The sequence below is a fragment of the Antechinus flavipes genome, chromosome 2 (assembly GCF_016432865.1).
Source record: "Antechinus flavipes isolate AdamAnt ecotype Samford, QLD, Australia chromosome 2, AdamAnt_v2, whole genome shotgun sequence".
NCBI classification, from domain to species: Eukaryota; Metazoa; Chordata; class Mammalia; order Dasyuromorphia; family Dasyuridae; genus Antechinus; species Antechinus flavipes.
Window position 1 is genome coordinate 299377238 of NC_067399.1, and position 27752 is coordinate 299404989.

General features: G+C 36.8%; 1 protein-coding gene across 8 annotated transcripts in view; it reads left to right on the forward strand.

Annotated features, from left to right (window-relative positions):
• Nucleotides 1-27752, forward strand: part of FOXN3 (forkhead box N3) — a 496195-nt gene that overhangs the window by 463347 nt on the left and 5096 nt on the right. For 6 of the 8 annotated variants that reach the window (XM_051977428.1, XM_051977426.1, XM_051977427.1 and 3 more), the window contains 2 exons: nt 458-523; nt 14864-14969. In XM_051977428.1, the coding sequence (XP_051833388.1) occupies nt 458-523; nt 14864-14969 (172 nt within the window). The remainder of the gene's footprint in view (nt 1-457; nt 524-14863; nt 14970-27752) is intronic. The other 2 variants (XM_051977430.1, XM_051977431.1) reach the window with 2 other exon arrangements.

Consider the following 27752-nt stretch of genomic DNA (forward strand, 5'->3'; position numbering starts at 1 on the left):
ATGTCATGTTTGTATCTCTCCAGTTGCAGGTGTGCTTAATTTTTTCCCCTGAGCTACAAGAAAGTGGCTAGACCTTTCCATGTTTTTGTTTCTTGTTTTTTCAGGGGGAAAGAGGGGTGCCAAGAAAGTGGCACAGATTACTTCTCAGGAAAATACAATGTAAGCTATGAAATGAATGCTGTGAAAAGGAGCCCTCTTTGCCAAAGCAGAGGTCTCACTTTTTAAAATATCTTTTTAGTTAAAGTCTAGGAACACATTCTCTAAGTCAAGAATAGCCTTTTTTCATCCCAAAAGCAAAGGAAAAAAAAAAGGGAGAAGGAGGACACCCTTGGGATATCTCCTCTATTTCCTAGTTCTTTTCACTGTTGCATTCAGTAAATGATAACTTACAGGGGGATAAACACACACACAAATTGGCCCCGTTGTAAATAATGTATTTATTGGTTGATTTTTCCAGATCCTGACATTGATGCTGCCACTGCCATGATGCTTTTGAATACTCCCCCTGAGATACAAGCAGGTTGTGAGTAGATATTTCTATAGCATACAGCACCATAGACTTGTCAACTTAACCTTCTCATTTATGTGCCAGACCCTAGGAAAAACTAATGCTAAAAAAATAGACCAACAAACAAAACTTCCCATGAAGACTATTCTAAAATGCATAGGCATATGTATTTGCTTTCATGTACATGTACGTATGCATTAAGGCTTAAAGAAGAGCTCCATACTTAGCAGTCAGTGTGGGGCAAAGTGAATAGACCATCCTCAATGACCTATTGTGAGTATTTCTTACTCTTGAAAGAAAAATCCTTTGATCCTAGAGACTACCTGGGGGTGGATGACAGTAATAATGGATATGAGCCCTACGCAGTACCCATGTTCTTAGAAGTCTTCTTCTTACCAGGACCAGTGTGACCCTCATTTTCTTCTAGCAGCAGGTTTTGGGGGTGAGGCAGGGAGCATTCCAGTAAATAGTCTTGTGGCTGCAACCACAGGGGTCAATAAAGAATCTTGAAATAGACTCCCTAGAATACTCTTCCTGGCAATTGGGAGTTGCCAAGTTCATCCCCTCTCCATCCCCTCCTTCCTCATTGTGAAAAATTGGGACATTGGAGACATCTCCCAGTAATACTATTCCTTTGTTCAATCAGTTTGACTCTTTAGAAATACAAGGTCTTGGGGAACACTCCTTTCTTTCTAATGAATGTTTTTTCCTGATACCCTTTTCCAATTTTTCTGGCACTATCTAATGGGTCTCTGATAGATCTTGCTCATCAGGCATGAGAAGAGGGATCTCTATGGATCAGATTTGTGGCCTCAGGAAGACCTTCTGACCTTTGAGGGAAGAATTGAGTTCATTAAACAAAGCTTCATTGGATCCTGGGGGAAAAAAATCATCTTCATGAGTCTGGTCCCTCTCTATCTGCTTGCCAATTTTAGAACTTCTAGGGATAGGTGGCAGTCATTTTTTTCCTCATCCCAAGCTCTGTACAAGTAGTACAATCAAATATACAAATCTCATTTTAAAAAAAAATTCAAAACTAGAGCCCGATTTAAAGAATGTCAGAGTACATTGCAACCTTCCTGCACAACTCATTAGGAGAGAGTGGGTCTTGAAAGTTTCAGTGGTCCACTGGTCTGGAGAATATGGAGACTGGTTGCAAACAAGTCTTCATTCTGGGAAACACCCCAAGTGTAGTGCATATTGTTAATGGAGATGTATTCGTTTGCAACTTTCCTTTCCTCAGTTACCTCTCTTAGGACTTAACTCTTTTGCAGTCTCAAGAAACTGGACTCAATCATTTCTCTCCATTGCTTTTGAAATGAACATAGGAATTTCAAAATTTACTCAAGAATTGTTACTATATCTTGGAGTTAATCTTGTCCTTCTTTTGTATTCTTCTAAAGATACTTTTAATTTTTCTTCTCTATATGCATTGTGCTGATACTAGATTGTATCCAGTTACTGACAACATATAAACACATCCAATAAGCAGATAGACTCACAAGGAAATATTCACTAACCAATCTTTCAACTTACATTTGAAATTTTGGAGAAATAGAAATTCTCCATCTAAAGATGATGGTTCAAGAAAATAAATCTCAAGGTTGGTTGGTGCAGTTCCAAGTTATAGATACTATATAGGCTTATAAATCCAGTCGCCCAACTTAGCACATGCTAACCAGAAGGACTTGATCATAGCCACATTTAAAAAAAAAAAAAAAAAAAAAAAAAAAACTTTCTCCATGACTTGTCCATGCTTGCTTGTGATCACAGAAGCAAAATTCATTTTGAGCATCAAGTTGTTATGGAATAGTTTTTAAAAGTGGGGATTGTTATTGGGTTATTAATCTGTAACTATCAACTTGGTGACTTTGTTCATAAACCTTAATTATTGCATCTGTGGCAGCTACTTTAAAAAAAATAGAAAGTAGAAAGAAGGATTTTGATTTCTCAAGGATAATCATGTGACTTGTTGGTTGTTTTCAAACATCCACATCAAAATAGCTAAATGAGGCTCAATTCTCCTGACTATTGGCTCTTCCTGTTTCACTACCATTGCCCAGAAAGCTGTGGACTGTGAAGAAAGTGCTTTTATATGGTCTCCTTGGCCTTGTTTGTAGCAAAACGGTAAGCATTTAAGACTAAACAAATTAAAAAAAAATCTCATGTTCCTTTCAAAACTGTATTAACTTACTACTTCACTCCTCATTACTGCTTTTCATTTCAGTACACATCTTCTTTCATTCCCACATTTCCTAGATGTTGGAAGACTGGGGAAAAAACTGAACCATTTCCTGGAGTGAATCAGCAGGTCTTTGGAGGTTGAGTCCTAGGAAAGGGCCCTGGGCAACAGGAGGGTGATAAACACAGAGCTCATAAAATGATCACTATAATGCCTACTACGTGCCAGGTTAAGCACTTGGTGAATATATTTTTATTCTTCTTTCTTCTTCAATTGGTATTAAGTGACATGCCCAAAGTCACACATTCAGGACACTTTTTTTAAGTGACTGAGGCCAGATTTGATGGTTCTTCTGACTACCGGGCTGGTGCTCTACCTATAGTACCAACTAGCTGCCCCTGCAAATATATTTTTCTTTGATCTTTGCAACAACTCTAGGAAGTAGGGCTATTCTTATTTAACAGTGGAGGAAACTTGAGACAAACAAATTAAATGATTTGTTCAGGATCACACAGCTAGTAGGTGTCTTCTGCTAGTTTTGGACTCAAGTCTTCCTGATGCCAGGCTAAGCTCTCTGTCCACTGCTCTACCTATCTTCCTTGTGGAAAGCATGTGGGACAAGAGTTAGTTAGTTAGGAAGACCCACTGATTCATCACTAAAGTATCTCTTTTTTTCCCCCCTGAGTCATTTGGGGTCAAGTGACTTGCCCAGGGTCACACAGCTAGGAAGTGTCAAGTGTCTAAGACCAGATTTGAACTCAGGTCCTCCTGACTAAAGGGCTTGTGCTCTATCCGCTGGGCCACCTAGCTGCCCCCACTAAGGTATCTCTAGTTCCATCTTTCCAGATAATGAATCACTTCTCTCTCTAGCTTTCCATTGTATAGAAACAAGAATTAGGAGTATTGCTTTTAATAGTAACATATAATAGTAACTGCTTAATAATAATATGATCATAGCAAGACACTTAATCTCTCTGGGCTTCAACATTCCTTATCCATAGAATGGAGATAATAGTAAAACATACCCCACACGTTGTCAAAAGTTCTTTGAAAACCTTCAGGTGCTAGCAAAAACTGTCAGCTACTGATATAAGCAGCATCAAAAGTTAGTTAGCCTTCTGTTATCAGTTGTCTTCCCTGCCTCCCTTCACAAGTAATATTCCTCAGATTAGAAACAGGGGTGGCCCAAACTTCAGCTTGTAAGCAGCTTAACACTTCAGAACCAGAAGTTAGTCAAGCAAAGAGCTATCTAGTCACTAGATCTTTTGTCACCTATCTTCAGCTAAATGGGAAAAGCCCCAGCAAAACTTAGAGATGGCAGCTGGCCTTAATTGGCTATTTGTTAATTGCTCCTCCCTTTGTTTTTCCATTGCATCCCTCCATTCTAAATATTACAACACTCATTATTGTAAAGCCCTGAATCAATCCGAAGAGGAAGCATTATAAAAGTGTGATTAGTAAATAATAACAATACAGACTAACCTGTCAGTGACTTATATCAACCAATCCACAAGTATTTATGGGTGCAGGTTTTATAATAGAAAGAGAGAAGGAAAAGTAGTGCATACTTCTTGTTCTCAAGAAGCAAGTCTAGTAGGCAAAATGACATCAAGATAAATTACAAAAGAGAACATGATTAATGGATTGAAGTAGTACAAGCTAATGTTAGGAGAGTTCCAAGGAGAAAAGATCATTTTCATTTGATAAAGGATATTATTTCATATAGGAAATAGCATTTGAGATAGGCCTTGAGAGAGAGAGGATTTCAATAAGTAGAGTACTGATTGAGGGAAGTTGGGGGGTAAATTTCAGGTGTATGGAACATGATGTGAGCAAAGGTACAGAGGCAGGAAACCTTGAGGTGTTTTTCCTGTTTTTCTCTTGAAAGAAAGAAAGGCTAAGAATGTAGAATCTAAGAATTTTTTTTTAAAAGGATGTGCTTCTCTAAGGAAGCTACTAGATATCTTAAACATGTTATTTTCAGGTTTCAAAATTCAGAGATGTGACCTGCAAAATGGAATTGTACTGTTCCGAGTAATAACTCAAAAACTCTCAGCCTTCAGTTTTCCCAATGAGGTGTGTGTGTACCCAGTTATCCATGCAAAATCAATTGAAAGATAATACTTTAGTAGTAATTGATTGGTCCAGATGACAGCCACACACTGGGAAAAGCAATCGGTGACTGTAGATATAGGTGTGTAAATATAAGCAGGTATGTGAAATGTTTCTCTGTAGACAGATGCATTTCATTGTTGGAAGACCTTGCTACTTACGGTGGTACTATTCTTGTGGGTTGAGTGTGACTAGGAAAAAGCAAAGAAGCTAGAACCTCTTGACATATTGAGTAGATCTGGATCCTCTCCTCCGGTTCACAGCTGTGGCCAGGCTACTGTTTACAAGTACAATACCTTTGGTGGTATTGTACAACTGCTTTCTTGAACTGTTCTTACTCAAATCACATCCCCCTAACCTGATCTGCCGCTATCGCGTCCTCTGTTTCCTAGCAATTAATGGCTGCCATGAATTGCCTGAAAGGCCTTTTTGTAGGCCATTTGTGCCAGTCACCCCACTTGAGCTCTCCCATGCTGCAGTTCTTTAGATCTCTTCCCCCATCCACACCTGCCATGTAACTTGGCTCCATTGAGCTGGCTGTCGCAAGCAAAGCTTCAGTAGCAGTGAACTTGGCAGAGTTCCAGGGCTCTGTCAGGGAGCCAGTCTTAACCATTTGAAGTTGTGTAGACCTCAAGAAGGGGCTATTAGCAGGACTTCTTGAAGCTAGGTAGGAAGTCTATATGCAGTCAGTCAAGAGGCATAGTTATCGTGGAGGTTAGAAGGTTACCACTGTTTTATGGGATCCCATTAATCTGGAAAACTTCCTGTGTGGTCAGATGTTTTATGTTTTTTGTTTTTTTGCCATCCTGAGGAGTATCCTGGTTTCTTTGCCTGCTGGTGCATTGTTACTGGGCTGCTGCCTGAGTTGCTAAAGAGTTTCTGATTACTTTTCATCAGTATTTCAGGGGCCTCCTGTGATTATCACCAGTCCTTACAGGGAGGCAAGTTGCAAACACATCCATGTTTGCTTATCTTGTGTACCTCTTAACCATTTTCTCCCATAAATTCACCAAAGAAGGAATCTACCCTATGTGTCAGCAGTAGGTATATATGGAAATCTAAGAATGATCATCAATTTTTCAAGTGCATAATATACTAGTGACCTCAGGTTTTGCTCATTTAAAGATTGAGACAAACCAGAGGTACAGAATCTGATCTACAAAGCAGCCTCTACTGCTTTGAGGATTTCTGTATGTACAAATGTACTTTTAAAGAGAGTTGCTGTCTGAATAATCTCTAGGACTTGTGGTTAAATTTGTAGTCCATCGCTACATTCTCCAAACCCAGTTATACCAAAGCCTATTATGATATCAGAAGTGCTGTAAATGAAAATTGTGAGAATATTTTAAGGTTATTGATATTTTCCCCTCCAACATATTAAATTCAGTTTTATATGTATGAACAGTGCATCTGTTCAGATATCAGATTTTCAACTTACATTCAATTTTCCTCCTTTTGCCCCCATATTCTCTTGACATGAGCATTAACAGAAACATAACATTTTAGAATCATGAAAGAACCTTAGATATGATCTGGTCTCCCCTTCTCATGTTAAAAATGAGGAGACTAAGTCCTAATTGAAAGGAAGTGATCTGCCTGTGGTCACAGAAGTAGGGGTGGAGCTAACGCACCAAACTAGCTCCTCTGAAGTCAATCCCAGTGTTTTGTTTTTTTCCTATGTTGTTCTTCCCTCTCCTAAGCAGACAGAGATATTCCACATTTCCAGAGTGCTCCAGTCCTGAATTTAAGGGTTCTGCTATTATTTTTCAAGACCTGTGCTATCCTGTGGTCAAATTAGTTTGAGAAATGCTGAAACAGAAGAATTTTTCAAAAGATTAGAGGTACTATCTTCAAGGTTTGAGATCTGCTATGCTTTTCTGGCAGGATGTGAATTATCCTTAACCCCAACTGAAGAATTAGGAAGTCAGAAGAGACCAAATCACCATTACTCATTTATATCACCTGTAAAGTCTTATCATGTATTAATTATAGTTCATCTCTCTGTGACACTTTAAGGCTGACAAAGTACTTACTTAGCCTCACAACAGCACTCTTGGGGGAGAGTTGGTACATTCATCATCCCTCATTTTTACAAGTGAGGAAACTGAGCCTTAGAAAAAAGGGAAAATAACCTGTCCCTTTAGTCACAAATTTTCCAAGTTATAGGGTAGGGCTTTTGGACCCTGTTCTTTTAGACTTCAGGTTCTATTTACTCTCACTCATTGGAAATGTCCAGAGTCAAGCTCTCAGTAATGATTCAGACATCCAGTTCCAATCTGGAAAAAAAGAAGCAAGTTACCCAGAGTCACCTAAGTGTGGTCATTGTGCCAGCATGTGAAATTTGAAGCCCCAAACAGAAAGGAAGATGACAAGGTCAGAAATAGCAGTCCTCCCCAGCAACACGGCACTTTTTGCCTGGAACTGAGGATCTCCATCGTCTATGTCAGCAGGAGTAGAAGGAAGGGCATCCTGGAAACAGCGTGTTCTCTCTCCCTTTCCCCGCTACTTCCAAAGAAGCAGGTGGGAGAACTAACTTCAGGAAAAGGAAGGATTAGCGGAATCACCCGCTGCTCAACTTATGGCTTCTATTAGTGTTAGCCAGGGCTCTCCTCCAAAGGTTCCAGCGGGAGCACCGAGCTGCATTTAGTAACTGAGGCAATCAAGGCAGTTCAGCACCCGTTGGATGCTGAGGTAGATAGGGGTAAGGGTCTTCCAATTTTTTTTATGTCCTCCCAAGTATTATTCTTTTAAAATAACCAAATCTAATCACAGAGGATTTTGTTTTTGATGGTCTTAGAGTACTGATTGAGTTTGTATCTCTTAAGTTTTTATCCTGGTGAATGTAGTCCTATTATTAGGATATGGATCTCAGGCAGGAATAGGAGAAGAATATGCTGGTACCCTTGGTGTTATTTCGTCCCAGTATAAAATTCTCAGGCCTTAATGGCTTGGTCTTCTCAGCTGTAGACAACAACAGTATACTTTCCCTAGAAGTGAAAAAAAAAAAAAAAAAAAAAAGGTGGAGGGATCTTGAGTAGTTGGTTCCCTAAAGTATTGAGCCTTGAGTCAGGAAGGGTGTTCAGCCCTACCTGAGATACTTCCTAGCTTTGTGATTCTTAGCCAATCACTTAACCTCTGTACCCATTAGTTTACTCAAATGTACAGTGGGTATAATGACAGCACCTACCTCCTCACCTTTGGGTTGTTGTGAGGATCAAATTAAGATAATATTTGTAAAATACTGAACACAGTGCCTGGCATATAATAGGTAGTTAATAACTATTTGTTTCTTTCTCTCTTCATTCCAATGAGAGCTGCTATTCCATAATGAAGAATTTGAACAAATAATTTCTCTTCTCTAACAACTTACCTGTTTATATACCTATAAACTTACCAAGCATTTCCTTCACCACAATTTCTGGGAAATAAACAGTGCTAGGAATATCCCTATTTTATGGATGAGAAAATTAAGGCCCAGAGACAGCAAAATATCTTCCCCATAGTCTCCTAGCTAGTAAGTATCAGTAGCCAACATTTGAATTCATTTGCATTCCTTGGCTCCCAGTCCAGACCATGTCTACTCGACCATACTATTTTTCAAATGACTAGAATCTGGAATCCTGTTTCTGCCCTTTCTTTATCTTCCCTTCAACAAAATAGGAATGTTGCTTTGAGAAAATTGTTGTGTGAAAGGTGAATAAGAATTAGGTAGAAATGATGATGGGGAAAATGCCTGTGATGTGATATCAGAAATTTACATAAACAGACTTGAATAGAAAAGCTTGTTTAAAAAAAAACAATGGCATCTCCGAATCAAAGCAATGAAAAAAGAAAAGGAAAAAAATTAGAGAAAGGAAAAACAGCAATAAAATATATGTTGCTGATTTATAGCGACCAGCGAATCACTCTAGACATGCTTATTTTCTATCTTTATGTGAACAATTTTGAAATTGAAAAACCCGTTATTATTTAATAATTTTTCAATCTTGTTCAACTCTCTGTGACCTCATTTTGGGTTTGGGGGGGAATTTTTTGTTTTGTTTTCTTTTGGCAAAAATATTGGAGTAATTTGCCATTTTCTCCTTCAGCTCATATTACAGATGAGGAAACTGAGACAAATTTTGTGCTCAGGATTAAACATTTGAAGTATCTGAGGTCACATTTGAACTTATATAAATGAATCTTCCTGATTCTAGACCCAGTGCTCTATCTATGGTGCCACCTAGCTGCTCTGCATTTCGTCTAAAAATGTTTTAAAAGACTTGATAGGATGAGCCCAAGTTAGAGAGCCAGAAGTCCTAGGAATTTCAAGGACTTGCCTGAGAAAAGCCTAATTTAGTGAGATAGATTTAGCCATTGGTAGTCCCTTTGAAGAGAATATCTTTCATCTGTCAGGATGATGGTTTCATGGATGGAAGATGAGCCCCTCAAAAAAAAAAAAATAAACTCTCAGTCCCCAAATCTTCCATTGCAGCCCTTACCTGACTTACCTGCTACCTAAAAGAAAGAAAAATAAATAAAGGCATTGTTCTTCTAGTTTGTCTCTGTAATTAATTGCTGTGGGCATGAGAACATGGAACTTTCTACAAAACTGGAACCCTATGTAGAATCACTTCTTTTAGAACTGAAATGGAGTGGGCTTGAATACAAATGATTTATCAAACAAATGAAAAATAAACTGAAGTTTGTTGCCTTGTATTTCCTCTTTGCAGCCACTGATATGGTGGGTAGACTGTTGGACCTGGAGTCAGGAAAACCTGGATTTAAATTTGAATGCAGATACTTCCCAACTCATTGACTTCTTTCAGACTCAGTTTCCTCAGCTGTAAAATGAAGATAATGACAGCACTTAATTTCCCAGGGATCGAATGAGAGAATATTTATAAAATACTTAGCACAGTCCCTGGACTACATAGGTACTGTATAAATACTCATTCTTTTTGTCCCTCCCTTTCCCTAAAAGGGAGGATATTCAGGTGGTCTCGTTTCAATGACATTTGAGGGACATACCTGAACCCAGGTGATGGTTGGGACTGAACTGTTCAATTCAAGTTTATGGAAAAGCTGCCAATATGGTGCTCCCTTCATTGAAATAAGTTTGATATAGTCCTTGCCTTGATGATATTTCTAGTTTTGTTAAAGAGATGTCTATCTCATGTGAAAAGATTTGTGTTTCGATTACAGTCTAAAAACAAATAAAATTAGCTACCCAGATTCATGGCACTGATAGTGTTGGAGAAGAAGATTGGTGAACATGTATTGCAAGCTATGGAAGACACTGTACTGGGCACTAATAAGAAACCTCTGGTTAATTTTTCAGGTATTTTTTTAGTGTTTCAAGTTAGCAAGCCCACTTATAGTTCCCCAAAGATGACTGTGTTACTTTGAATATTGCCATTGTAGATATGGAGTATTCCATCATGACTGTTGTAATCAGGATACCATATATCCCTCAAAATTACTGAATCTTTCCAGGATTTTCTGGTCGGACCTATTTTAGCTGCTGCTGTTTTATCATGCTGACTGGTGGAAGTAGAAAAATTCTCCAACAATGTGTTTTTCCAGTCTCTAGGACAATTCGTTCTCTGTTTCTATGACTTCTTATCATCCCACATCTTTGTTGTTGCTCAAAGGAATTTTATGTCATCCTAGTTTTTAAAGACCCACTTGTCTTTAACATCAAGGTTCATAATAGATGTAATTCCCCACTGTTTGGTCACAGGACTTCACAACTGAGTCTAATTGTGTTACCTTCGTGTGTTATCATTCTATCCCAGCTTGCCCACACCTACGACACAGATTATGATTCTGAGGCACCTGCAAGATTATTCGGGGCTAAGGACCATGATCTCTGGAAAGATGTCAGATAGCTTATTGGTTCACTTGGTGTTTGGTATAAGAAAGACCATTGATAGAAAAAAGAAGTCTCTTACTTTTCCATGACTGCATTAGAGAGCAATTTAGAAGCGGCTTCAAATTAGATGCTAGATTAGGACACTTAGAGTATTATTATCTGGCTTATTGGAATTTAATTCAATTCAACACATGTCACACACTGTGCTAGGTACTTGAGATGCAGAAAGAAAATGAAAGTTTCTTCCTCCAAAGCTTGTATATTTTACTGAATAGTTACAACATCCCTGTAGATGATTTAATACTACAAAGGATATGCAAAGAAGCAAAACAAAAGAGAGTACAAATGCTTTTTAGTAACTGGAAAAGATAAAGAAAGACCTTCTGTAGGGGGAAGCACCAGGACTTAGCTTTGAAAGAAACTAGGGATTCTGCAAGCAAGAGGCAGGAAAGGATTACATTTCACATAGGGGAAACTCTATGAACAAGGGCATAAAGTGCAGAGGTAAGGCATTGTGCCTGGGAAACAGATAGCAGGTCAGTTTGACAAGAACAGAGAGTACAGGAGGTGAGAACCAGATTATGGAAGGCTTTAAAGGCCAGGCTGAGGATTTAGTATTTTATCCTTCAAGCAGAAGGGCAGATTGAGGCATTTTGACTAGGGGGTAACATGGTCATATCTCTTTTTTATATTATTTTTTTCAATTTGGTGGCTCTAGAGGATAGATTAGAGATGGAATAGAGTAAAGACAATTAATTGCAAGACTTTGGATATGGAAAAAAATTTTGACTAAAAACTATATTGTTTTAGGCAGCATTCAGACCTTAAACATACTTTCTTTCTTTTTTTTTTTTTAACATACTTTCATATGTTGCATGTATCGTTGTATTCTTAAGAAATTTTCATCTAATGATTATTGACTTCCTACCTCTAAAGTTAATAGAAATTTTGAATTTTTATTTTTAAAAATGTGAGTTGTATCATTTAAGTAAGATGTCATGTGGTATGCCAGAATGCTTTTGTTTTTATTTTTATTTTTTTTTTTGAGTTCATGGGGGACTTTATTTATTTATTTTTATTATTATTATTTTTTAAAATAATTTTTTATTGATAGAACGCATGCCAGGGTAATTTTTTACAGCATTATCCCTTGCATTCATTTCTGTTCCGATTTTTCCCCTCCCTCCCTCCCTCCACCCCTTCCCCCAAATGGCAAGAGTCCTTTACATGTTGAATGAGTTGCAGTATATCCTAGATACAATATATGTGTGCAGAACCAAACAGTTTTCTTGTTGCACAGGGAGAATTGAATTCAGAAGGTATAAATAACCCGGGAGGAAAAACATAAATGCAAGCAGTTTATATTCATTTCCAGTGTTCTTTCTCTGGGTGTAGCTGCTTCTGTCCATCTTTGATCAATTAAGGCTCTCTTTATCAAAGAGGTCCACTTCCATCAGAATACATCCTCAAACAGTATCGTTGTTGAGGTATATAATGATCTCCTGGTTCTGCTCATTTCACTCAGCATCAGTTCATGTAAGTCTCGCCAGTCCTCTCTGTATTCATCCTGCTGGTCATTCCTTACAGAACAATAATATTCCATAACATTCATATACCACAATTTACTCAACCATTCTCCAATTGATGGACATCCTTTCATTTTCCAGCTTCTAGCCACTACAAACAGGGCTGCCACAAACATTTTGGCACATACAGGTCCCTTTCCTTTCTTTAGTATCTCTTTGGGATATAAGCACAGTAGAAACACTGCTGGATCAAAGGGTATGCACAGCTTGATAACTTTTTGAGCATAGTTCCAAACTGCTCTCCAGAATGGCTGGATGTGTTCACAATTCCACCAACAATGTATCAGTGTCCCTGTTTTCCCACATCCCCTCCAACATTCCCCATTATCTTTCCCTGTCATTCTAGCCAATCTGACAGGTGTGTAGTAGTATCTCAGAGTTGTCTTAATTTGCATTTCTCTGATTAATAATGATTTGGAGCATATTTTCATATGTCTATAAATAGTTTCAATTTCTTCGTCTGAGAATTGTTTGTTCATATCCTTTGACCATTTATCAATTGGAGAATGGTTTGATTTCTTATAGATTAGGGTCAGTTCTCTATATATTTTGGAAATGAGAATGCTTTTGTTTTTAAATCAGTTTCTTGATCTTGGTACTTTGGCAGTCAGTTGTCCTGAGTCAAGCTGATGTAGAAGACTTAAGGGGACTCCTGAAATCAAGTAGCCATCTCTCAATTGTAATAGAAAATAGGTATAGTCTGAATCAATGAAATCCACAAATAGTCATATATCCATCTTTTAGCCAACAGCCTCAATCTCATCTAAGCCATTTGCCTGAGTAGGTTAACTTTTCTCTTCCCTTCCCTAACAAGCAGTGCATTGGCTAAAAGGTAAGCATCCCAGAGGACAAAAAAGAGAATTCAATCACTATGATTATATCATTTATTTATAAAGCACTCTCCTCACAACAACCCTGTGGTAAGGAATACAAATATCATTTTCATTTAATAGATGAAGGCATCCAGGTCCAGAATGGACTCAAACCTGGGTCTTAGAGAACTCCTTCCACTAGCTTGTACTGTCCCAAAGGGCTTTGCAGAAATAATAAAACTGAATCATTTTCTAAATAATTGAGGCAGCTTTCATAGTATCCCCTTCAGTTTTGTTTGACTTGGAATATTTGTTATATATGTGAACATATCGTATGTATTTCTTGGCCTTGTCATTTTGAGAATTTATGTAGATATCATACTTCAAAAGAAGTACTTGCTTATCCTTCTAAAATGATAGCAACAGCTGACTTCCAAACTTTAATACCTGTGGTAGTTTCCATTTTTGGACTGACATTCCTTAAATCCTTCTACATTCACCGTAGCCTAAGATTCAGTCTGCCTTCTAGCTAACTATATGAATCAGTACTTTTCTGCTGGCTTCAGGAGTTTTCTCTTTTTCTAAAATGAAGGGAGTTGAACTCAGTGATGACTAAATTCTCCTGTCTCTAAATCTGTGATTTTAAGTTCTTCCACTTATAATATTTGACATTTGTGTTGTAGAAAGTTTACTTGGCTTATTTGTTTCAGTGCTATGCCATGAGCTTGAATGGTAATTATCCATGCCCTCTTAAAAGTGCTGAACCTGAATGTAAGACCTTAGAGAACTTCTAGTTCAATTCCTCTCATTATATAAAAATAGTCTTAGAGAAGTGAAATTTGCCTATCATACAGCATCTACCATCAAAAAGTAAGTTTAGAAATCAGGTATTCCAACACAAAGATTCATTTACTGTCTTAGATGGACAACATACTATCATGGACAAAGTATACTAATTAATTATTGACTTTGTTTGGGGAGAAGGGATATTACAATGTTTGCTTTCTTGAAGGAAGTGTGGTCCTAGGAAATAAAAAGGTCTCTTCCATATTGTTTTTGAAGAATTGGGTAGAGAAGGGGAAAGAATCTATGACCTGAGCATGATACTTAGGAAAGTTGGCAAGTTGATCTTCCCAGGTCTAATATACCATTTGGGAGAGGCATGTTGAAGAAATTTTCCTGGAAGGAATTGAGGGCAAGAAAGGCAGTTGTCCAGAGCAACCCCCTGAGTGGTTTGGAAGTAAACGCTAAAGAGTTGCTTGAGCCTAATCTTTAATCCTTTTAAAATGTCTGAGGAGGAAAAATAGTGTGCTGGAAGTAGATCTCTATAACATTAAATATGACCATTTTAGTTATTAAAATGCCAAAATGTTCATGGTGTCAGGTTTATGTGTTTTCACTATTGGCTATGTTAGGTTTTTTTTTTTTTTTTTAATGGGAAAATGTTGCCTGTTAACTGATCACGGCCAGAGGACTCTATTTTAAAGCAACTAGCTAATAGTGTTCTCTGAGTATATCACACAAACATAATGACATCAAGTTTTGTTTCGTGACTGAAGTTTACTCAGAGGTGAAAATTCTCTATTTTGCAAAATCCAGTTATCAAAAGAAAAACAAAATCTCCATTTCTCACATACATATTTTTGATCTAGGCAGCTACTTTGGTTCAAGTTATCAGTCCAACCTGGATGACTGAATCTGCCTCTAGAGCCATCAGCTCTGAACATTTGAACTAAAATCTTTACATTTGATTTCCTACATTGTTTTTAAAGTATTGTACCATATTTATATGTATTTTTTTCTTTTTAGTCCCTCCAGGAGTAATACAAAATGGAGCCCGTGTTCTGAGTCGAGGTATGTTCCCTGGAGTTAGACCACTGCCAATCCACCCCATCGGAATGGCGGCTGCTGTGAGGTGAGTGATGGTGATGATACTTACAGCAACACAGACTTGAAGGCAGCCCTGATTTTTCCACAGTAGAAATCGAGTTGTGTGGGAGAAGAATAACTACCAAATGGGTTTAGCAAATCTAGCTTTGTTTTCCTAAGGAGTTAAAATAATTCTCGGTGTTTAGAATGAAAATACTTTTTGAGAAGGGAAGGTTTATCCAGTGCATTTTTCAGGCAGTTGGATCCTTGGACTTCTAATCTTTTTATTTGAAGAAACTTAAATACAGGGAGGTTAAACTAATCGTACATGCTTATTCTGAGAATATTTAGAAGCAAAAATTTATGAGAAATGTAGGAAGTTTTTCCCTCCATTAAGGACTCTTATTTTGGCATCTATAAAAGTCAGATAATACTTTATTCCAGCCATTCTTGTACAACTGTATTCCCTCCACATTAATGGGCTGTATTTGTTCCTTTAGAGCTTCTTTTGACTCATTAGGGAAAAACCCTCCTTGAAACTGTAAAGACAGTTAAATAGCATCCTGCTATTTAAAGTTTCTATGCAGCTTAGAATGTTGATGGGGTTTCAGTGAGTGCTTGAGGTCTTCTGAAACCTACTGTTCTACCCATTTTTGCCATGATGTAAATAATAACAGAGAGGAAGCTTGGTGTAATGGTTAGAGAGTTCAGCAACTCAGAAAGAAGGGTTTCAAGTATCACTTCCATCATTTGAAATGATCTCAGAATTATAGGAAACATTTTTAAGGCTCTTAATTTGTAGGAAAGGTGCTAGTCTGCCTTAGTGAAGGGATTTTGCTCATCCAAGAGCTCCCCATACCAATGAAATCACAAGACCTATCTCTATGAATAATTCCCTTTTAAGGGAAGGGAAGAAAGGAGTAGGATGTGAAAAGGAAAGAAGATAATAGGAAGGAAGGAAAATGGGGATTGAAAAGAAGCCTGTATTATGTCCGATTATATAATTCTTAGGTGCTTTGAAAATAAACATGGTTCAGACAGACATGTTTCTTTTAGTTCTCTATTAGTGGGTCATGTTTATCTTTAGATGAATGATCTTAACCCTGCTCTGTAAAATAGAGTTACTGACATTCATGCTTCAGGTTAATGGCCTTTGATTTCTTGTTCTTTTGTTATAAAATATTTTTTCAGTCATCCCCTTATTTTCTCCCTCTTTCCTTCTTTGAGCTATTTTAATAACATCAATCAATTTTCATTTACAAAAGCTAAACATAGATTTCTGCTACTATATTGAGTATAATCATATTTGGTCCAAGATATCATTCTTACTTGGAAAAAGATTGAAAAAGATGAGGGAAATCCATAGATGAGGTATTGCCTTCCCCAAAAAGTAGGGAAGAAAATGACCTCTAGCAGGTGCTGAATTAACCCTGCTAGTTTTAATTGTTACCTTTGCATCCTATCTCCTTGCAAATTTCAATAATCAATGTCTTTAGTTCCATTTGCCTTGGAATTATTGAGAATATTCAGGTTGAGAGGTGGCAAAATTAGAAAGTTGACACAAACTGTTAAAAGGCACCTTATTGTTAACAAATGCTAGGAAATAAAAAGAGTAATTTCTAGTTTGCTTTGCCCATGACTTGACCATTCTGAAACGTATTGGTCAGGGAAGATTTAACCTTGCTACAGGGCAGACCTTATGAATTTGGAGTTAAACTGTCCAAAATAAGCATGCAATTTGGATTTCAGAACCCAAGATACATCTACTATACCTTGGACTAGAATTTTTTTTTTTAATTTCTGAAATTCTGCCTCCAAAAAGGTTTGTTAAGAAGTGCTAGAAAAATAGCCTAATTTACCATTTTGATATTAACCATAATTGAATATCCATCATTTTATTTATTTCCCTTTAAAAATTTTATTTGTTTTCGCATTGTGTCAAATGAACTTCAAGACCAGCAGAAATTAAGAAAAATTAAAATACAGGGTAGATGGTGAGAGGTAAGGGTGTATAAAGAAAAGGAAAAGGAAGATGGGTGTCAAATAGTGGTAAGAATTAAACTGGGATCTCAGATAAAATCACCTGAAAGGAACCAAGGGTTCCCTTGCTTAGAAACAATTTGTTCAGCATGTAGTGGGGAGAGTTTAGGAAGCCTCACTAAGGACCTAGTTCCTGCTCTATTTCTCTTGATGGAATGTGTTTCTATTTGAATGTGTGTCTTTGTGTGAATGGCTTATTTTTAAGGGAATACATTTTCTTTGTGGAAGGGCTTCTCTCTCTGCTTAGTGTCATGGGCCATGTTTGTTTACCTTAACTCTGAAGCTGCTATTGATACAGATGAAGTGTTATTTTATTAGCTGATCATTACCCAGCTTGTGTTTGCTGGGTTCTTCTGCATATAATTATGATGTAAAACCTCCTTGTTAAGAGTCCCTGTCAATAGTGTAATTGACTTTACTGTGTTGACTTTTTACACAATAGCCCTAGATATTGGCCCATCATAATACATGTGAAATCTGCTTATTTTTATTTAGCCTAAGAGTATATTACCTGTAACACATTGTGCTCAAAATAATAACTCCTGCCATCCTTCAGCCTTAAGTTATCTGTCTTGAGTCCTCTGCGGGTTTCTTAGTCCAGTGTGTTGTAGCAATTATATTGGGTAAAGCAGAGACTTCTGCAAAATTCTGACATTTTAAGAGATGAAGAGGTCCTAAAAATTTTTAAATCATCACCAGAGAATTCTGCATTCAGGAACTACATACCTCTCCATCAAGACTGATCAACTTCTAGCCTTTGCCCAAGTTATTTTTGACCCCAAAGATTGGAGCTAAATCACATGAAGAGTAAAGGTGAAGAGGGATCAGTTAGTAGAGAGTGATTGGTAGGATGATGAGGAATCAGTAGCTGGTCTTTCATTTGGAAAAAGAAAAGGTTCTTAGGCTGGGATATAGGAAATATTTTAGATGAATTTCCATAGGAAAACAATTACATCTTTATTTTAACTAGCTTCCAGATGAAATTGAGCATTTCCTTCAAATTATTTAAATCATTATTTTGAGAAAAGGTCATAAGATCATAAGCCCAGGCCCTCCTGAAGTCATAAAACAAGTTTATAAAGTCATTATCAAAAGGAGTCAATCAGAAGAATTGATCATCCTGAGACCGTCACTCAATTTTCTTTGTTTTTCCATATATATATGCCCTCTTTGTTTTAAAAAGAAAAAAAGCAATAAAGTGTTCAATTTTTCTTATTAAGCTGGATCTGATATTCAGTAGTGCAGGGAGTTTTCGTGTCATGGACCTCTTGGATACTTGTGTGAAGCCTATGAGCCCCTTTATAGAGTCAGAAATTTAAATGCATAAAATATAATACATAGGAATACAAAGGAAACCAATTGTGTTTTAATGAAGTTATCATATTTAAGGGGGGATGGGGCAGCTAGGTGGCACTAGGGATAGAGCTTGTGTCCTAGAATTTACATAACCTGAATTCAAATGTGATCTCAGGCACTTGACATTTATTAACTTTGTGATTCTGGGGAAATTCTTTAACCCCCATTGCCTCACAAATTTGTTTTGTTTTGTTTTGTTTTGTTTTTAAAGCTCATGGCCCAAAGATTAATTTGCCATCTACTAATACTACTACTAATCTACAGATTAATAGAGGAAGCTTGTTTTTTTAAAACTCAATCTCAGTTTTTTTGGTCTCTTTGATTTTTTTTTTCCCAAAAAAATCAAAGAGGAGGGGCAACTAGTTGGTGAAGTGGATAGAGCGAGCACTACCCCTGAAGTCAAGAGGACCTGAGTTCAAATTTGATCTCAGATACTTAATACTTCCTAGCTGTGTGGCCCTGTGTAAGTCACTTAACCCCTAATTGCCTCAGCAAAAATAAAAAATAAAAGGTAGAGAGAAAAGGACATCATTCAGCTTTTCAGTGGGAGAGGAAAAGAAATTAAATATACCCCAAAAAATTAACAGATGAAATTAGAGACAATTTATTTTTAAAAAATCAAAACACAATTTCCATATAATATTGACAGAAAAACTCATCTGTTAGTACTAACAGACCCCAGATAGTTTGGAAAGTAGATAGAGCACCAGGCTTGAAATCAGGAATACCTGAGTTCATATCTTGCTTCAGATACTAAACCATGTAGATCTGTAATCCAGTTATCTATCTGCCTCAGTTTTCCTTATCTTCAGAATGATAATAATAGCACCTATCCTACAGAGCTGGTATGAGAACCAAATCAGTAATAAAGGGGTGGGGAAATAGTAAGATAGAGGTAGAGGAAAAGTTTATAGGGTTGAGTTGCCAACTGGCCCCCTGCTTCTACTAACCAATGTAAGCAGCCTTAATTATATTTTATGTTTCTGATTATTCTAAATTCTAAGCCATTATCAAAATTTTTCAAATGTAAAATATGATATATCATATCATACCTCATCTTCCAAAAATATACCCACAAACAGCCCCAGCGTAAATCTTTGTTTTGCTTTGCTTTGCTTTGTTTTTAACTCTAGCCAGAATACTGCCCCTTAAGATAACAACTGGAAGAGAACAAAAATATTACTTACCCTTTTGCTTGTGGTTCTTTGATCCAGTTTTTGTTGTTGTTATTGTTCTTATTGAGGTTTTGGGGAGGGGGTTGGAATCATTGTAGAGATTGAAGGGTTGGAAAGTGGATTTCTTCATGAAAAAACATTGGCCCATTTTGAAAGTCCCATGGCACTCCCCCTACTGCTTTTGAAGGTCCATTAAGGTGCAGCCTCTGCCTTAACCAAGAAGGCAACCAAGAGTGTGTTCCAGACTTTAATTATCTTCTGGACTATGTGATTTGCCACCTAGAGCTTTATTCTTGTGCATTCAGAGGACCCAGATTTAGAAGGGGTCTTTAAGGATCATTTGAAACAACCTCCTCATTTTCTAGACATGAGAACTAATAAGGCTCAGCTAAGATTGAACTGGGTTATTTGAACACACTCAGAAGAACCATAGTCTACCAGTTAAAAAGAACCTATACCCTTTAACACTTTAGAATTCTAAAGTTAGGGGAATAGTTAGGTTGGCTAGTATAGGGCTTCTTAAAGTTTTTCCACTTGAAATCCCTTTTTGCCCAAGAAATTATTACATGACTCCAGCTATATAGGTAACAAATCAAATAGTTACTGATAATAAGTCATAATTTTGTGACCCCCCCCCCCACATTCAGTTATGAGACCCCATATGGGATCTGAACCACAGTTTAAGAAGCTGGGATTAGAGTGTCAGCCCTGGAATCAGAAGAGTCTGAGTTCAATTGTAGCCTCAAACACTTATTAGCTGTGTGACCCTAGGAAAGTCACTTAACTTTGTTTGCCTCAGTTTTGCATCTTTAAAATGAGCTGGGAAAGAAATGACACACCACTCTAGTATTTTTGCTTCAAGAAAAAGAGTTGGACATAACCAAAAACTCAGCAACAGCAAAAGCTGCTTTTTAATAAAAGCTTTATATTCTAGTTTTTTTAAAAATTATATTTTCTTATTTCTCTTCCTCAGTTAATCTCTTCAGGAGTCTTCTTCATGTTTCATTTTCATTCTGTCTTTCCATTGGGATCTTATATTTAGGCGGGGGAGGAAGGAAGGCAGGTTAAACTATTAATGCATTAAAAATTTTTTTTATTAATTCCTTTTTGTAAAAAAGTAATTTCTAGATATATCTCAAATAGAATACTGTTTCCCTTCTTTCCACCTCCCCTTTTTAAGAGGAGTTGAGGAAAGCTATTCTTTAAGGATTAAGTGACCTTTTTGTCAGTTTTCCTGAGCCACTCATCTCTCCCCAAATCTTTCTAGTTCTAATTCTTAATAGACAGACTTGCTCTTTGAGAGACTAGCCTGCCTTCAGAATATTGCTTCAATAATCCTTTGATTTTGATTCATTTGTTTAGGCTTGCTAAAAAATTGGACTCTCCAAATAAATCCTTTCAGTAGGTGACTGCTCTAAACAATAATAAGAAAGTTCAAAGATAGTAACTCCAGTATGCTCACTGTATGGAAGGAATTATAATAACTCACCTGCTTCCAGCACTGTGTCAACAAGTCAACAAGCATTTATTATGTGCCAAACACTGTGCTAACTGCCAGAGATACAATGACCTTTCTGTCAAAGAGTCTGCAATCTAATGAGGAAGACAACAAGCAAATAGCTGCTTGCAAACAAGATAACATACAGAATTACAAAACTTTCTTCATACCCGTCATCAACTCAACCTAAATGTCACTTAAGATTTAGAGATTTACTATTTATAAACAATTAAGTTACAAATTAATAATGGAAATAGTTTAACTATTGGAGAAAATGCATTTATTCATTCAGCATTCAACATATTTTGTGTCTAATTCTTATGTACTTTTCTGTGGCTGTGTTCCTATTAAAGTGTAGACTTCTTGAGGGCAAAATCTATTTTTGTCTTTTTTGTGGTTCCTAGTAAAATGTCTGGCACATGGTTGGTATGGAATAAATGTTAAATTAAATTTTAATGTGTGCTATAGGATAAAGCACTACAGATCTGTGGAGAATTAAAAAAACAAAACAAAAGAGTGCCTGCCCCCTGAGCATAGTCTATAGGGAAAAGACCTATTATATATAAAAATATGGTAATCACAGCCTAACTTCCATACCACCACCATTTAAGTTATTGGGAAAAATTATTTTTCTTGGTCTGAACTATTATGATTTCTTCTTTACTAAGTATTTTCAGTTCTACCTGACAAGAGAATTAATACCAGGTTCATTTTGAAGATTAGTAGCATATGGTTTTGTTGAACCATATTGCTTAAACTATTAGAGGCTTAGTAAAATCAAGCGACTTTAATTCATGCTAATGTATGATAATTTTGAACATCTTTACATGTAAATTTTAGCTAAAACAAAAAAAAATATGCAGCCATTTAAAATGCATCCCTTGTTTCACTTTAATGAATGATTTTGAGGCGATAGTTATAAATTCAGCTTACAACTAGTTTGGGATGGTTGATTTCTCGTTTTGAGCATTTGGTATCCTGTAATGACAACCCCTGCAGTGGTGAGCCATCTCCAAGTAAATGCAGCTGGCTTGCACAATCATGAATGACTTTGCACTGAGTTATTAATAATTGAAGGAGCTTGTCTCTTCCTGCTGTGTCCCATATGTAATTTATGGCTTATAAGCCATGCTAAAATCTAGAGAAAAGTCAGTGCTATTAAGTAGAAGTAGACTTTTATATGTTGTTTCCCTTTAATGAAGTTCTGTCATTGCAAACTTTTTTTTTTTTTAAGCTTGAAATATTGTCATTAGAAATGGTGCGTCCCTACTTTAGTAATGACAATCATTCTCCTTCCCTGGCAGGTGAACTCTAAAGGCCACAATTTCAATGTTTTCTTGACCTGTCCTTGACAGTGGAGACCTGTTGCTTTCCCATCTCTTCTTGCTCTCAGTTTTTTAATATGTAAAATGAGAAAATTAGATCAAATAGATGATTTCCTAGGGCTCTTTCAACAAAGTTCTCCAATATGGTTCTATGCCTTTCTAATTTCAAACAAATAAAAAACATATACCCCTTTAATACATTTACATGCAAAGTTTGGTACTTGTTTCAGGATGTTTAGTCAACACTAGGTAGAGTCTGCTCTTAACTATTCTGCAGTCATACTTCCTTGGAGATCATCTATGTGAACCTCAATCTTAAAGCATGAATGAAAATTCAGGGGAAACATATGAAGTGTCTAAAAAGCCAAGAATAGCATGGCTCCTCCAGTTTCAAGTAGTGAAACTGTTTTTGTGCTGTTTTTACAGAATTTCTTTTTCTTTTACTCTCTTAGTATTTAAATGACAAAGACCAGACTGTGAGTCAATAAATCATTTATTAAATAGTTATCCTTTCCACATGGCATAAAAAATGAAATGGGAATTTGGGAGGAGTTTTTTAGAAGCTGCAAGTGACATAGGAATAAATTTAGAAACTTAGAAATGTATAAAATATATATGTAGTATTATCTAATATCAACATAGTTTATCTTTTAATGCTATAAATATACTCATATCTATAATGAGGTACTGTAAACATCCCATAAAAAAAAAAAAGAAAAAATTCAGATTTCTTCTCTAATACAAAAGAGAGAGCCAAAAAGTTTTATGGATTTTCCAGATCATTGGGGTCACTGTGCCTCTAACCCCATGATGTGGAAGAAAGGATAACCAACTATCAATTATGGATCAGGCACAATACTAGGTACTAGGGATACAGATATATATATTTAACTTTAAAAATAAAAATTTTAAAAATATATATTTTTTTAAAATTTAAGTATTTTTAAAAATTAAAAAAAATTAATTTAAAAAAAATTTTTAAATTTTTTTTAAAAAATCTCAAGAACTTCAACTTATACCAGAGGAGAAAATTAGTAATAGCTCCTTCCATTTTCATTTATCTTTGGTAAAACTATAGAAGTAGACTTCACAGCCTGCTTACACCTCACCTATCCAATCTTGGCTACCTTGTTACACAGCCTAGAACCATGAAGAAGCATCCCCCCCCCCAAAAAAAAAAAAAAAGTGGAGGGAAGGAAGAGGTGAGACTCTTAAAGAAGCTGAAGTAGCTATCTCTGTCTATGCACTAAAACCCACATATTTGACTCATTAGAGGGATCCCTCCAGGCCCTCACAAAGCATGAACCTGTTCGCTCTTTGCACCGAGTTCTAACAAGCCCTGATTATCAGGTTTCTCAGTCCACAGCAGATTAGAAGTAGGATGGGAGCTGAGCTGCTAGAGGCACCCTTAGGGAAAACAGCAAGAAGTGACCTCAGAAACCTGACAGTGGAGGGAGAGAGCAAAACTATGAAAGAAGATACAAGAACTGAAAACAACAGCGACAATTCCTACCCCCACCCCCCAAAAAATGGCAGCATTCTGGGACTGCTTAGTGCACAGTCAAAAGTTCAGTGATTTCCTGAAGTGGCCACTGTGACAGTTCTGTGGTAGCAAGGTCTGGGCCTGTAATTACATTGGCACTGATATTCAGCGGCAAAGAAACTCCCTTTAATCATATCAGCAACTGAACTCAGAATTATAGTTTTGGAGAACGAATGTCCTGGGCCACCAGAAAGCTTCAGTGAATTGTCCAGGCTCAGAATATGTCTTGGACACAGTATCTGAACCCAGGGGCTTCCTAACTCTTGAGACCAACACTCCTGTCTCACTGTGAAAACACAGTGTAATCATTTATACTTATAATAATGGCCTGGAGATAAAGTATACTTGTTTGTTCGTGGTAGCTCAGTATCTTTTTAATCGGCCCTTATTTTATCACAAACTTAGGTGGATAACTAGAGGATGAGGGGAAGAGTTTCCTTTTGGGAAGAGTGTTGATTTTAGAGTCAAATGGCCAACTTGGGTACAACTTGAACTCAAATGTTTTTATGAGCTCTTTGACTCTTTTTGTATCCTCAGTGCTTAGCACAGTGCCTGCCTCATAGCAGTGCTTGTTTGCTTTTTGTTTTTAATTTTTTTTTAACTTAAGGAATAAAGCAAACATTTCCATAACATATGATAAAAAGATGATTGCACATGCAATCACAAATCCAGTTATATGTAACTTGCTATTCCTTTTAAATACACAACAAAGTTTTCATATAAATTTCCTCCCCCCACCCCTTTTTTCTTCCCTTTTCCCCAGATGGTAACCATTAGACACAAATAGATACGTAAAATTCTTCTATCTGTACTTCTATTTATCAGTTCTTTGCTTGGATTACAGATAGCATCTTTCTTCTTATGTCCTTTATAGTTAATGTGGGTATTTATAATAGTCAAAATGATTATTCATCTCCCCCCAATAGTATTTTATTTTTCCAAATATACATAAAGATAGTTTCCAGAGTTCATTTTTTTGTTTTTTTAATTTGTTTGGGTTTTTTCTTTTTTGCTTAGACAATTGGGATTAAATGAATTGCCCAGGATCACAAAGCTAGGAAGTATAAAGCATTTGAGTCTGGATTTGAACTCAGGTCCTCCTGACTTCAGGGCTGGTGCTCTATCCTCTATACCATCTAGCTGCCCCACTGAACCATCTAGTTCTCCCTCCAGAATTCATTTTTGTAAGATTTTGTGTTCCAAATTTTTTCTCTTTCTTTCCCCCCCTTCCCAAGGCAGCTAACAATTCTTTTAAACATATTTTCATATTTTTCATGTTGTATGAGAAAAGTCAGACCAAAAAGGGGGAAAAATACATGAGAAAGAAAAAGTAAACAAAGATAAAAATACTATGTTTTGAACCATCTTCAGTTTCCATAGTTCTCTCTAGATATGGATGGCACTTTCTATCCCAAATTCTATTGCAATTGTCTTGAATCACCCCCATTGCTAAGAAGAGCCAAGTCCATCACAGTTGATCATCACATAATCTTGTTACTGTGTACAATATTTTCTTGCTTCTACTTGCTTCATTCATCATTGGTTCACGTAAGTCTCTCCAGGCTTTTCTGAAATCGTCCTGCTGATCATTTCTTATAGAATAATAACATTCCATTACATCCATATACCATAATTTATTCAGCCATTCTCCAACTGATGGGTATCCACTTAATTTCCAGTTCCTTGCCACTACAAAAAAAAAATGCCACAAACATTTTTGTACATGAGGATTCTTCTCCCTCTTTTATGATCTCTTTGGGATACTGCTGAATCAGAGGTCCAAAGTTATTCTTAAAATCATATTGCTGTTACTATATACAATGTTCTTTTGGTAATCAACTATGTCATCTTGGACAAATAACTTAAATTCTTTGGAGTTTCCTATTCTATAAAATGGGGCTGCTGAACTAAAAGTCTTCCAAGGTCCCTTCTCTGGTCCTGTGAGCTGTGAGCTTCAATTTCCTTATCTGTTAAGAACATTAGAACAAAATGACTTTTAATGACCTTTTAACTCTTTCCTTTGCTGTTCCAACTAGGCTGTGTGGTTTCCTTTCCCTACTCATCTCTATCTCTCTTAAACTCGGGCAGTGAGGGTAATAGAGGGAATACACTTTTAGCATTAAGACCTAGGGAATCGAACCCACCATCACCAAGGTCAGAAATACCTGATGGAGTATTCAGAGGTACCTCTTGGTTCATGATGAAAATCTTGAAGCTAGTAAATTCAGAACTTGGATTTAGAGCTAAAAGTAGCTTTTAAGGTCATTTAGTCCAGTGATGTTGAATGTAGTTGGAACTGGGGACCACTAATCCATACATCAGGATCCCTAAAGGCTGTGTGTTGACTTGGTTTTAAAATGCGTTTTTATCTATGTTTTATCTTATTTTTATTTTGTTAAATATTTCCCTCTTACATTTTTACATCTGGCCACTCTCCCATACTGTATTTGACCTCTCTCATCTACATTAGTCCCTTCATTTTACACCTGAAAAAAATCAGTCTTTACACAAAGTCATATAGTCACTGTATGAATGCCAGTGACTGCTACTACTAGTGTTACCACTCCCACTGCTACTACTGCTGCTGCTGCTGCTACTACTACTACTACTACTGTCACTATTATATTTCCCCAAGGTTATTAGGCAACTAATAAATATTAAAAGTTCTGATGCCAGAAGTTCTGATGTTCTCTTTCCACTCTTTTTCTCGCTCCTTTTCTGTTTCTCTTTTATCTGTCTCCCCCTCTGCCTCTGTCTCTCTTCCTTCCCCTGCATATCTTCCCCCTCCTTATCTGTTTATCTCTTCCCCATCTCTGTCTCTATCTCTGTCTTCCCTCTCCACTGTCTTTTACTGTCTGTCTCCCCTTCTCTCTTTTTCTATCTCTCTTCTTGTCTCTTTCCCATCTGTCTCTGTCTATCTCCTCTTCCCTCTCCCTGCTTGTCCCCCATCTCTCCATTCCTCAAGGATTCTGGGTGCCTGAGATTTTGCCACACTTAGTTTTAGAAGATAGGGAAGGGGAATTATACATTATAACAGGCTTTCTATCATCACATTAAAATTTTAGAAGTTTTGGAATTTTGAGGGAAGAAGGAGTAATCAAACTCCATTTATCTCAGAAATATAATCCCCAAAAGCACATTTCCCCAGTGATGGTTGAGTCACTGAGATTACTGTCACTTAAAATTAGAAATTCACATGTTTCAAGGTTCTTTTTCACACTCACAGGTGTTTGGGGTCAACACAAATTTGGAAGAGGAAAGGCATTCTCTTGTCTAAACCATTGAAGTTTTATTAAGTCACTATCATCTAAGGTCAGTGAATTAAGGTGGTTCCACTGCTGACCCAGAGTATTCAGGGAACATCTGATTTTTGCTCAGTTTTGTACAGTGTGTTCCCTTTTATCCAGCATCCAAATATCTCCAAAGCTCAAGTAACTAGAATTTTTCCCATAGGACTGTGGAGTGATAATTAATATTCATCATGATGACCCTGAAGCAAGATCCCGATGTCCCTTCTGAATATTTGAAGATTAAATTACATTTGTTAGGATTTTTTGTATTAATTACATTCTAATTTGTTGGAAGCTGGTGTTGTGGGCACAGAAATGCCCTCTTACCCAAAAGTAGTCATTTAACCAGAATGCCTTTTTCCCCAACCATAAAGTAATTTTATCCTATGATCATGCCACAAGGGCTGACTAATAGAAGTGTTGACTGATAAAAGATGATGATGATGATGGAACAATTCTTTTCTGTAGTCCTTCATGAAAGAAATCCCACCTACTACTGGGATCCCTCAAGAATCATTCATTCATTAAAGTATCAAGCAAGAGCTTCCTGGATTCCAAGCATTTAACTAGTCTCTGGACATAAGAGAGAAATGAAATATCTA